Source organism: Natator depressus, chromosome 11 (assembly GCF_965152275.1).
Source record: "Natator depressus isolate rNatDep1 chromosome 11, rNatDep2.hap1, whole genome shotgun sequence".
In the NCBI taxonomy this organism is placed as follows: domain Eukaryota; kingdom Metazoa; phylum Chordata; order Testudines; family Cheloniidae; genus Natator; species Natator depressus.
Genome location: NC_134244.1, coordinates 21,054,588 through 21,068,239, shown reverse-complemented (window position 1 = coordinate 21,068,239; position 13,652 = coordinate 21,054,588). Strand labels below are relative to the sequence as shown.

At 37.9% G+C, this 13,652-nt stretch overlaps 1 protein-coding gene across 1 annotated transcript in view; it reads left to right on the top strand.

The window, feature by feature from the left end:
* Positions 1-13,652, top strand: part of LRP1B (LDL receptor related protein 1B) — a 1,292,938-nt gene that overhangs the window by 1,199,014 nt on the left and 80,272 nt on the right. The window contains exons 78-80 of the mRNA XM_074967293.1: positions 3,952-4,175; positions 4,498-4,604; positions 12,732-12,848. Of these exons, the coding sequence (XP_074823394.1) occupies positions 3,952-4,175; positions 4,498-4,604; positions 12,732-12,848 (448 nt within the window). The remainder of the gene's footprint in view (positions 1-3,951; positions 4,176-4,497; positions 4,605-12,731; positions 12,849-13,652) is intronic.

Below are 13,652 nucleotides of genomic sequence, written 5' to 3'. Positions count from 1 at the left end.
GGAGAAACTTCTTTTTCAGATTCCAAAAGGTAACTAGCATGAGACCCCAAAACCCAGTCCTAGTCAAAAGAGGGAAGGGGACAGCTTTTCTTTTCAGCACAGAATGGCACCCTGGATAGAAGGAAGGGGTTAAAGCCCTCAATGGTCGGTACACAGGAGCCATTAGGCGTATGCTTCATCCTATCATTCAACCAATCAGCCCCCCTCCTCAAGCCCACAAGATGGCTGAGTGCTCAGGAGAAAGGAAGCAACTGTTAAAGGAGCCACAGGTTTTCTTTCCCCTGGGGTCTGAGGTATTATGTTATTTCAAAAGAATACTAGGCCCCAAGCCTGCAATATGATGCATGCAAGCAGATCATTAAGTCTGTATGGTGTCCAGTGAAGTCAGTGGAGCTCTGCCTGGGTAAAGGGGTTTCTCAGCGCAGATCAGATTACAGAGTATAAATTAGTATTAAAAGACATTTTGATTACAAAATATAATTTAATTAAAAGTCTTGCAAATATCCATATTTTATTTTTTGCTTGGAATGGTTTGTCTCAAACACTAGTAGAATGAAGGCCTCAGTGCTATTGCTGGATAATTAATAATAATAGCAAAACACTAACAAGTAGCATTAATCTAGTAGAACTAGTAGAAAATGCTAAAATTCTTTGACATTAATTCATTTCTTTTCTGTAATTTTTTTAAAGTATAGAAAGCCAGTAGCCCCCTTTTCTAATACAGGAGTGCCATATGATATATTTGTTTAGACTTTTCCAAACTTACTCTGACACTGTTTTCAAAGCAACACTATTTGGTGTGTGCTGTGACTGAGTTTGCTTCTTTAATCTTCATTTAAATAGAAAGTTATGATCCTGTCAGTCGTTAGAACATAAAGGATTCTATGGCATTTTTGCAGGATTAAGGATTTACATACAATGAACTATCTTAATTCCCCATGCAGTCCTTATTGTGTCGTCTATAAATTGAACTGACCTTCATTTTATTTAAAAAAAAAATCCGGTAAATGTCTTTTTGCTATTATAGGACTCTGATACCTGAGGCAAAGAAGTTATTCTAAGTAGATTTTCCTTCCCTTTGTAGTATTTAGTATTTTGTTACCATGTTTGGAAAAATATAGATATTTCCTTCTAAAATAGTTTAATACTATTGTATACAAAAAGGCAAACATACATTTGAATATGTGCAAAGCCCTAAATCTCAGATTATTTGCCTCTTTCTATTAGAGAAAACAATGGCACATTCCTGGCTTGCAAAATGTACAGTTTTCTATAGGAGTTCTGACAAATATGAGAACTACATTTTTCATAACTGTATTCCCTAAACTTAATTTTATTTTTTCTTTAAGTTCTGATTCTGCAATCCGCTCCACCTGGGAGGAATCCACCTTCAGGGAGCACCTTCTAGTGTCAGAGCCATAATTGTTGCCATGAAATTGTAATAGATACATTACAACTCAGAGTTATAAAAAATTATTCAGTTATTTAAGATTCGTAATTCTAACCCAATAGTTTTGAAATGATGCTGTTTATTTTTGTATAACATTTAAAAGTGTGATTCAGTGGAGTTATATTTCATGACTTCCATGTTGTCTGGGTCCTCCAATAGCCACAAAACCTGCCTTAGCCAAATCCTCTCATAAATATCATCTAATATAATGTGTATCAATGTACAGTTTCAATGGCTGATATCAGTAAGTGCCTGTCAATCAGCTAAAGAAGAGAAGCAGTGCTAAAAAATATCCTTTCTAGGATAGTCCAAGAGTGTGCAGAGCCAACCAGAATGAACAGAATATATGCCATTCATTGCAAAATAAGATTGTACTTATCCTTGGCAGACTTCTGTACAGCCATGATTTAGGACTCCATACTAGAATCTTTTTTTTTTCTCAGCAGCAGCTCTCCCCTACAAGCCTTTTTTCGGGCTGCAGGGCTGTACTTCTGTTATGGATTCACTGTAGGTGCGCCTCCTTGTGGCTCAGTGTGGCATAAAGAAGCTCTCTTCTCTCTAGTACTCCTGCCATTGGTTGCTCTGGCCCCTCAGTGGCCTCTCTTCCTGTAACTCAGTTCTCTGGCCAGGTCACAATTTAGACCTACCCTTTTGGGGGTAACAAAGTCCAAAAAATAAAAATTCAGATGTCCTTACAAAAAGGTCTTTGGCCTTAACTCTGGGCTCTGTGTTCTTCATACCCTTCTCTCAGGGCTCTCCACTATCCTTGTTCCCTTCTTGGGCCTCACGCCACCTCATTGGTGGCTGGTAGGTGAACCACACCCTCCCACTCTATTTTTGGATTACAGCCCTGTAGTAAGCAGGCCAGGTCCACCTATTTTGACCTGCCCCGGCTACCTCCCTGGGCTTCTTCCTGCCATAGCTTTCTACCAGGCCTTCTCTGCACTACCTCTCCAGGTTCACCCTTTTCTCAGACTTGCACCGTTCTCCCCTGAAATCCCTGGTTAAATCGCAAACCAAAAGTATGAACATAAACCGAGTTTCACCCTCTTCAGACTTGGCCTTTGCATACCTCTTAAGTTCCATTTGCTGTTCCTGCTCTGAACACCTTCCAGAGTGCTCTCCCTGTAGTCGGGATCCTGTCCTTTTATCAGGTCTTACCACGGGAGTCTGCTTCAATCCCGTGGCTGCTTTGGCTCTCTCTCCTGACCCCCATCAGACATCTCTACTCAGGAGAGGGTCTCAGGGCTCACAGTCCCTCTGGGCTTCTTCCTTGAGTGCTGTGGTTTCTCTTTTCTCTGATCTCAGAGAGTGACTGTAGAGTCCTTCACACACTCCCTGCAGCCCCCCTTCTGTTCTTTACTTTTGCTGTTCATAGTGCTTTCCCAGCCCCACCTCTCAGCTGGGCTACATCAACAATTAAGCATGGCCTCTCAGGTCCGTATAAACCTATTCCTTGTCCATGTGGGGTACAACCCCTATCACAGTTGACTAATATCAAACCATCTTCCTCCAGCCCTTTAGAATTACAACCAGTATCATTTTGTTTACTTCAATACCAGTAGCTCAATCCTTTGAATAATAATATTGATTTTGATGTTCCATATCTTAGCACATGCTAGTACCCTTTCCTTAAGAGGTACAGTGGTAATAGCCTCATTCAGAAGTACAAAAAAAATTGTTGAAATTGCTCTTCCACGTGGCACAGTACTGTGAAACCAACCTGCTGATGGGCATTACCCACTGGAGAAACCTTTCTATGCTACTAAATAGTTTCGAGTATTCAACCCACAGTTTGTGCACTTATACCCATACAGTTGTAAGTGATTCTGTAGCTCAGTATTATGACCAGCCAAACACATATCACATAGATGTGCAGAGTCATAGAATCATAGAAATGTAGGGCTAGAAGGAACCTTGAGAAGTCATCAAGTCCAGCCCCCCACACTGAAGTAGGACCAACTAACCTAGACCCTCCCTGACAGATGTTTATCCAGCCTGTTCTTAAAAACTTGCAGTGACAGGGATTCCACAACCTATCTTGAAAGCCGATTCCACATCTTAACTATCCTTATAGTTAGAAAGCTTTTCCTAATATCTAACCTAAATCTCCGTTGCTGCAGATTAAGTCCATTGCTTCTTGTCCTTCAGTGGACATGGAGAACAGTTAGTCATAGTTTTATTGTCCTCTTTATAACAGCCCTTAATATGCTTGAAGATTGTTATCAGGTTCCTCCCTGCCCCTTTTCTGAAGATTAAGCATGCACAGTTTTTTTCCATAGGTCAGGTTTTCTAAATCCTTCTAAATCTTTGATCATTTTGTTGCTTTCCTCCTGTGTATTTCAAAGATATTAATTTATTTGTATTTAAGTGATTAAAAAAGTTTTATAAGATTTCTGTTAAAAAGAATGGATCCGTTAATGAAGGGGGGAAAATGTGACTATATGCCTACTGTAAAAGGTAAATTTCGTAATTACGACTTTAAAATTTGCTCCTTCTAGTGTCCTGAATTCAAAAGACCCAGGGATATTGCTGTTGACTGGATTGCTGGAAATATTTACTGGACGGATCATTCTAGAATGCATTGGTTCAGTTACTATACAACTCACTGGACAAGTTTAAGATACTCCATCAATGTAGGACAGTTGAATGGACCAAACTGTACAAGGTTGCTTACAAATACGGCAGGAGAACCATATGCAATTGCTGTAAATCCTAAAAAGGGGTATGTTGTTTCTGTGGCATTTTATCATGTTGTATTCTATTTTATAAATAACAAACATACATAGAAGTTTAAGCAAAGCAAACATGACTTGCTGCATAATAATGTCTACAAATGTGCACATTTGGTTATTTAGCCTTTCTGCTTCAGTTTACCCATCTGCAAAATGAGGTTAATATTCCTCATCTCTCAGGTGTTTTGTGAGACTTACAATAATATAATGTCTGTTAAGTATTTTGAGATCATTTGAAGAAAGGTGCTATGTACATTTAAGGTGTTAATTTATGCAAATTCATGGCAACAATTTTATGTTTGATATTTTTAGGATGATGTATTGGACAGTCATTGGGGACCACTCTCACATAGAAGAAGCGGCAATGGATGGTACTCTAAGAAGGATATTGGTACAGAAGAATTTACAAAGACCTACAGGTACATGGAATTTCAAATTCCCCATTAAAAGGTAGCATTGTGTGGATTTCTTGGCTGACTTCCAATTTTGCAGTCCTAAAGAATTCTATAATTTTATATTCTAGTAATAAATATACAATTAACTAGTACATTCATAATATTTTTAAATGACATAACTGAATCTAGATAAGCTTAACACAGTAACTTTATAAGACAATACCAAATAACTATAGATATATATAGAGAGGGAATTAACAGAACAGGGCATTTTGAGTCATCCATTCCCTGTTGTTCAGTCCTAGCTTTTGCCATTTGGAGATTTAGGGACACCCAGAGGATAGGTTTCATCCCTGACCATCTTGGCTAATAGCAATTAATGAACCCATCCATATGAACTTATATAATTTTTTTGTACCCGGTTATACTTTTGGCCTTCACAACATTCCCTTCACAACACCACAAGCTGACTGTGCATTGTGTGAAGACATACTTCCTTTTGTTTTAAACTTGCTGCCTATTAATTTCCTTGAGTGACCCCCTAGTTATTGCTTTATGTGAAGGGGTAAATAAATCTTCCTATATTTGCTTTCTCCGTACCATCAATGATTTTATCTACCTCTATCATATCCCCCTTTAGTCATGTTCACAAGCTGAACAGTGCTAGTGTTTTTAATCTCTCCTCATATGGAAGCTGTTCCATACACCTAATCATTTTTGTTGCCTTTAGCTGTACTGTTTACAAATCTAATGTATCTTTTTTGAGATGAAGCTACCAGAACTATACACAGTATTCAAGATGTGAGCATACCATGGCTTTATATTGTGCCATTATGGTATTTTCTGTCTCATTATCTATCCATTTCCTAATGGTTCCTAACATTCTGTTAGCTTTTTTAACTGCTGCTGCACATTAAACAGATGTTTTCAGAGAACTATCCACAATAACGGCAAGATCTCCTTTTTGAGTGGTAACAGCTAATTTAGACTCCATAATTTTGTGTGGATGCTTGGGATTATGTTTTCCAATGCACATTACTTTGCCTTTATCAACACTGAATTTCATCTGCAGTTTTCTTGCCCACTCATCCAGTTTTCTGAGATCCCTTTGTACCTCTTCCCAGTCAGCTTTGGACTTAACTATTTTGAGTACTTGTGTACTGCAAAATTGTCTGCAAATTTTGCCACCTCACTGTTCCCCCCACTTTTGCAACCATTTATGAATATGTTGAACAGCTCAGGTCCCAGTGCAGATCTTTGGGTGATCCCATTATTTACTTCTCTCCATTGTAAAAACTGACCATTTATTTCGACCATTTATTTCATATCTTTTAAACAGTTACTGATGCATGAGAGGACCTTCCTTCTTATTCCATGACTGCTTATTTTGCTTAAGAGCCTTTGGTGATGATCATGTCAAAGGCTTTCTGAAAGTCCAGCTACATTATATACACTGGATCAGCATTGTTCACATGCTTATTGACTCCCTCAGAAAATTCTAATAGGTTGGTGAGGCATGAGTTCCCTTAACAAAAGCCATGTTGATTCATCCCCAACATGTTGTGTTTGTGTGTGTGTGTGTCTGGTAATTCTGTACTTGATTATAGTTCCAACCAGTTTACTGGCACTGAAGTTAGGCTTACTAGCCGTAATTGCTAGGGTCATCTGTGGAGCCTTTTTAAAAAAATAGGCATTACATTATCTAACCTCCAATTATCTGCTACAAAGCCTGATTTAAATGATAGATTACATACCACAGTTAGTAATTCTGTATTTTCATATTTGAGTTCCTTCAGAACTCTTGAGTGAATACCATCTGGTCCTAGTGACTTATTACTATGTGATTTATCAATTTGTTCTAAAACCTCTGCTATTGACCAGTTAATCTGGAAACGTTTCACAGATTTGTCACCTGAAATGAATGGTTCGTGTGTGGGATCTCCCCCACATCCTCTATAGTCTGGTTTGGCCAATGTACATAGCAGAGGGGCATTGCTGGCACATGATGGCATATATCACATTAGTAGATGTGCAGGTAAATGAGCCCCTGATGGTGTGGCTGATGTTGTTGGGTCCTCCGATGGTGTTGCTAGGGTAGATACGGGGACAGAGAAGGCAACGGGGTTTGTTACAGAGATTGGTTCCTGGGTTAGTGTTTCTGTGGTGTGGTGTGTAGTTGCTGGTGAGTATTTGCTTCAGGTTGGGGGGCTGTCTGTAAGCGAGGACTGGCCTTCCTCCCAAGGTCTGTGAGAGTGTGGGATCATTTTCCAGGATAGGACGTAGATTGTTGATGATGTGCTGGAAAGGTTTTAGCTGAGGCCTGTACATGATGGCCAGTGGTGTTCTGTTAATGTGATATATGCCATCATGTGCCAGCAATTCCCCTCTGCCATGTATATTGGCCAACCCGGACAATCTCTATGTAAAAGAATAAATGGATACGAATCAGACATCAGGAATGGTAACATACAAAAGCCAGTAGGAGAAGACTTCAATCTCCATGGACATTCAATAGCAGATTTAAAGGTAGCCATCCTTCAACAAAAAAAAACTTCGAAAACAGACTTCAAAGAGAAACTGCAGAGCTACAATTCATTTGCAAACTTAAAACCATTAATTTGGACTTGAATAGGGACTGGGAGTGGTTGGCTCACTACAAAAGCAATTTTCCCTCTCTTGATATTGACACCTCCTCATCAATTATTGGGAGTGGACCACATCCACCCTGACTGAATTGGCCTTGTCAACACTGGTTCTCCACTTTTAACGTAACTCCCTTCTCTTCATGTGTCAGTATATCTATGCCTGTATCTGTAATTTTTACTCCATGCATCTGAAGAAGTGGGTTTTTTACCCACGAAAGCTGATGCCCAAATAAATCTGTTAGTCTTTAAAGCACCACCAGACTGCTCATTGTTTTAGCACCTTGATCGTCCAGTGGCCCAAATGACAGTTTAGCACGCTTGCTATCTCTGATGTACTTAAAATAAAATTGCTGTTAGTTTTTGTATTGTTAGCTAGTTGCTCTTCAAATTCTTTCTTGGCCTGCCTTCTTACACTTTTACACTTGACTTGCCAGAGTTTGTTCCTTTCTATTTTCCTCACTAGGATTTGACTTCCGATTTTTAAAGGATGCCTTTTTGCCTGTAACAGACTCTTTTACTCTGCTGTTTAGCCATGTTGGCATTTTTTTGGTTCTTTTACTGATTTTTTTTAATTTGGGGTATTCATTTAGTTTGAGCCTCTATTACTGTGTTTTTAAAAGGTCTCTACAGTTTGCAGATATTTCAGCCTTGTTAGTGTTCCTTTTAATTTCCGTTTAACTAGCTTCCTCATTTTTGAAGTTAAATGCTACTGCAGTGGGTTTCTTTGGCAAGAAGGATGTTATATTTAATTACATTATTGTCACTATTACCAAGCAGATTGGTTATATTCACCTCTTGGACAAAACCCTGTGCTCCACTTAGGACTAAATCAAGACAAGCTACTCGAAGAAGCATTTATTGTGTCTGGACATATAACTAGTCAATATAAGGATCATTGAAATCCCTCATAACTATTGTGTTTACTGCCTTTGTAGCTTTTCTGATCTCCCTGAGCATTTCATAACTGCCATCACCCTCCTGGTCAGGTGATCAGCAGTATATTAGTACTGCTATACTCTTATTGGTAAACATGGAATGTATATCCATAGAGATTCTATAGAACAGTTTTATTCATTTAAGATTTTTACTTTATTTGGCTCTGTTTTCTTTCACATTTAGTGCCACTCCCCCACCAGCACAACCTATGGTCATTCCTATGTATTTAGTACCCTGATATTACCAGGCCCTATTGATTATCCTCATTCCACCAACTTTTGGTGGTGCCTTTTATATCAATATCCTTATTTAATGCCAAGCAATCTAGTTCACCCATCTTAATATTTAGACTTCTAGCATTTGTATATAAGAACTTGTACATTTTGTCTATATTCAGTTGCTTGCCTTCATGTGTTGTATTTAAATGGGAGTCATTGTTTGTTCCTTACTAACTCCCACCTGTACTTTACCAACTTCTTTCCTATACTCTTTACTAGGATATAGAGTTCCTCTTTCATAAATTCATTCATAAGGAATGACTCGGCCTGAGCTTGTACTTTTCCACACTTGTGTACTTTTTTCCAGCCCTTTCCCCAAAGGTTACCTGGTTTCTAATAAACCTAAAAGCCTCCTCCCCACACAGTTGTCTCATCCATGCATTGAGACACTGCAGTTCTGCCTGTCTTTCTGGCCCTGCATGTGGAACTGGAAGCATTTCAGAGAATACTACCAGGAAGGTTCTGGACTTTAATCTCTTATCCAGTAGCCTACATTTGGCCTCCAGGACCTGTCTCCTACTTTTCCTATGTCATTTGTTCCACAACCCCGACTCTTCCCCTGCACTGCACATAAGTCTGTCTGAATATTTTCTGAGATCTGCAACCTTCGTACCTGGCAGGAAATGTATTATGCAGTTCTCCTGGTCATCACAAACCCAGTTATCTATACTTCTAATAAATAAATACCCGATCTTCCTAGTAACTGGGGTATCCTAGGAGGGGTATCTTAAGTGCAAGGGAGTATCATGATATCATCTAGAAGGAAGGAATCTATGGGATTGCTTCCCTCCACTCCAGCTTGATGTTCTCCTTCCTTGTGACTTTCGTCCTCCTTAACACACTGATGCATCAGAGTTGGAGTGGGATTGCTCTATTGTGTCCCTGAAAGTCTCCTCTAAGTATCTATCTGTGTCCCTTAGCTCCTCCGGTTCAGCTACTCTGACCTCAAACCCATACTGTGTCTGATGAGCTGCTTGCACCGCATACACACAAATACCATCTACATACAAGGCAGATGATTGTACATGCTGCATCTAGTGCAATAAATTGGATAGCCCCCACTCTGATGCTGGACTTCTGCATGTATTATTCTTATTCTTGCAGGTGTTTGGGGGTGGGGACTAGGCAGGTGGAGAAGGGGGTTATTGATCTAAGTTTAGCATCTGTTTGTTAGCTGTATCTGCCTCTTGCCCTTGCTAAACTCCCTCATAAAACTTCCCTGTCTGTTGCTTCTGTTCTCCCTGAGTTAGCCCTCCCATTTATCAAGGGATCATAATGGGGTTAGGGATCAAAGGATAACAGGCTGGAGCCTCATTAGTAAGCTCTCAGCCTAACTTAGCAGGCCACTTGGCTCGGCACTCAGTCCCTAAAAAAGCCACAAAACAATCTTCAAGCAAGCAAGCAAACAGCAAGCAAGCACACAACAAATCTATGTATAAATCAGGTCTAAAAAAATGTATATGAAGCCTTACAGTCTGTTATAGTTCGCACTGTTTGCAGAGACAATCTGTTCCACCTTGTGTTTAGTTAAGAAACTCTGAGTACCTTTCCCAAACCTGAAGAAGAGCTCTGTGTAGCTCGAAAGCTTGCCTCTTTCACCAACAGAAGTTGGCCCTGTAAAAGATTTTATCTTATTCACCTCAGTCTATCTGTAGTTAGTTTGGTGAATACTGTACTAAACTTTAAAATCCATTTATTTTAATAAAAGTACAAAAAAGAGAGATGTTAAAAAGAAATGACAACTTAATGTATTGTTCCCTAAGTATTAAACAGAAGAACTTAAGCTTAACAAGAAAAGTAACAATTAAGATCATCTGAGTTATGCAGGGTTAAGGCTACAGACAGAAAGCTCAAAATAGCAAATGCCAAAATACAGAATGAAATGAACGTAATTAAATAACAAAATACACTTCTATACCTCCCTTGGTCTGTTCAAGCACCTCTCCTCCATCATTTCTCCATGTTTAGACTGAAACAAGAATAATAATAGTTACTGTTAATCTATTATAAATCATCTTTATATCATTGTCTATTTATGCTATAGTTTACAAATCCAAAACAGACTGTATTCCCTGACTTGGATATTAAAACCTAACAACTCATGGCATAGCAAATTTCAGCTAAGGGAGGTTCTGAGGAGAATACTCAAATTCTTGTGGAGCATCAAGCTGCCACAATAAGATTTTCATATTTCCCCAGATTTAGAGGAGATTTTTTGCTGAAACATATTTATATAAACACTTCTCAAGGCTTCAATGATCTGTTGCTTTAATTACTGTTACCTTCTCATTTCCTGACGCCTTGTTTTTCACTCCAGTATTAAAACACTGCCTTTAAAGTTATCTTTCTCTCCCCAGTGCTCCAAACATATCACCTTCCCTCTCATCAGTGATGTGAATGGTTAGTTTTCATGATATGAAATTTTGCAAGTAATAATAGTACAAAACTGATCTGAAAAATGCAGGTGCTGTTTTATTTCTGGCCTGACCACAAACAGGACTGCAAAAGATCCTCTTTTCATAATATTTACTTCTAGCTATGTTATGTTTAGAAAAATTTCAGATAAGCATTTAACCAGACTTCGGAATCCTTAAAGGGCTCAGGAAAGTGAAAATTAACAAGTAAAGATTCTTGTTTTTTATTGCAAAACATTAGTCCATTCTTCCATAGCTTGTACTGATAAAAAATAAAACTTCCTGGGGTCTTGAAATTTTTTTATATATATTTTTATATATTTTCAACATATTTAGCTTTTTACTATTTCTGTTTTCTCAGCATGCTTAAAATAGGCCTTTCTGTTCCTATGGAGTCTATCATTCTTCTCAATTGAGACTTTTCTGTTCCTGATCAGAGAAAATGTGAGGCTTTATTGCAAATGCATGTCCTACTGCTCCTAAATTTGTTCCCAAACATGACTTTGCAATTCCAGATAAGAGTGAGCATAAGATTGGATATTTGCGCTCACGTGGTGTTGCTGTAGCTTTAAATATAAAGTATACAAAATAGTGACTCCTTTCACTTTATGCTAACTTCAGAAATTTACTTCTGAAAGACAAATTGAGTATATATTATTCTTTCATTAAAATTTTAATTTAAAAATTTATTACTTATTGAAAGCTTTTAGAATAAATCCAAGCCAGAGACTGATGACTATTTCTCCAGTTGCAGACTCTAAATGTCATTTATCATAAAGCTTTTTTGTATTATCTATTACAAGAAATTATTCTGTCCAACTGTACATTCACAAAGCCAATGTGGGCTCTGGTTTTATTTTTGAGTTCACTTCAATGGAATTGTGTATGCCAAACCTTCAGGCTTTTTTTTTAAAAAAAAAATACATACCTATTTCATTATTATACAGAATAAAACTTTCTCCAACTTCCTCTTTCCTATCAGTAGTTGATTAATTTACTACTTTAAGAATGCTTTTGTTTCTATGTATAACTTTGACTTATACTTGTTACATCAATACGGAAAAAAACAGTTTCTTCCATTCTTATAAAACTGTAACCTTAACCGCAGAGCATTAGATCACTTTTAAGCAGATGGAAAATTTTAACAGAACACAAAATAGTAAATATAATCATTTTAAGAGGTCCCTAATAGAGCATAGTCTGCTTGATTTAACTACAAAGTCATTGTCTAGAGGCTGGTTAGGCATAATGTATCTGTGTTTTATTCTGGATATCTGAATATCATTGTTTAAATACTTAGTCTAGTTAAACTAAAACAAACAAACATAACATTTCTGTTTTAATTCTTATAATATGTAAAATACTGGCATTATGCAAGTCTGATGACCATAGAAAATACTTCTGTACTGCAGGATACATAGATTTGCAAGATCACATAGAACATTAACACCCTGATCCTACAATTCACTGTGCACACCTGTGCGCACTCACACCTGAAAGGAGCTCTACTGAAGTCAGTCGGGCTCCATACAGGCACAGGATTTCTATGTGTATATGAAATAAAAAGGATATGGTATATTTCCACCTGACTGGGGTTGGGTATTGATAAGGAAATAACCAGTGGGAAGGAAATTAAAGAAATTAAAGGAACTGGTTCACTCAGCCTGAATTTAAGGATTGAGCAGAAACCTTACTTGTCTATTTTCGTCAGATTCCTACATTGCACTCATCTATGTAGTATTGCAATGCCTTCCAGGAAATGAGAGACGGGAAAGCCTATAATCTACAAAACGCTATGGTATATTTTTATACTGGTATATTTTTATACTTTATTGTAAATGTAAACTCTCTCCTTTTTTTTTTTTTTTTTTTTGGCAGGTCTTGTAGTTGATCAGTTCAGTCAGCGTTTGTTCTGGGCTGACTTTGAATTATCTGTTATTGGCAGTGTTCTTTTTGATGGCTCTGATTCAGTAGTATCTGTGAGCAGTAAACAAGGTATGCAGAGTTTTTCTATAACACATACTTTGAAAGAACTGTTAATTAAAAAGAAATTATCTCAATTTCTGTATTATTTGTGGTATTCCCATCTAGCAATACAGTGAATATTAGTTCTGTTGCCGTTAGAGATTATTGTAGATAATGGATTTGTAAGGCTCCAATCCCAGCATTGACTAAGTGCAGGGACACTTTGTTTGACTTTATGGGAGCTCCATATGGCCACAGGTGTGGATCTGCATCCAGACTACTGCAGCCTACATGTGTAATTCACAGTATGCTGAATAACATCAGGCTAGAGCTTTCAGCTATTTGCATTCCATTACATAGAAATCCTATGTAGAGTAATTGTAGGCCATTTAGCCTGACATCAGTCCCAGGGAAAATAATGGAAAAGCTGATGTGTAAATCAGTCAATAAAAAATTAAAGCATAGAAATATAATTAATGTTAAGCAACAGAAAATAGGCCTTGTCAAACAAACTTTATTTCATTTTTATGAGATTACAATGGTTAATAAAGGTAACGGCATATATGTAATATATGGCAGGTTTCAGACTAACAGCCGTGTTAGTCTGTATTCGCAAAACGAAAAGGAGTACTTGTGGCACCTTAGAGACTAACCAATTTATTTGAGCATAAGCTTTCCTGAGCTACAGCTCACTTCATCAGATGCATACTGTGGAAAATTCAGAAGACGTTTTCATACATACAGACCATGAAAAAATGGGTGTTTATCACTACAAAAGGTTTTCTCTCCCCCCATCCCACTCTCCTGCTGGTAATAGCTTATCAAAGCCCGTTG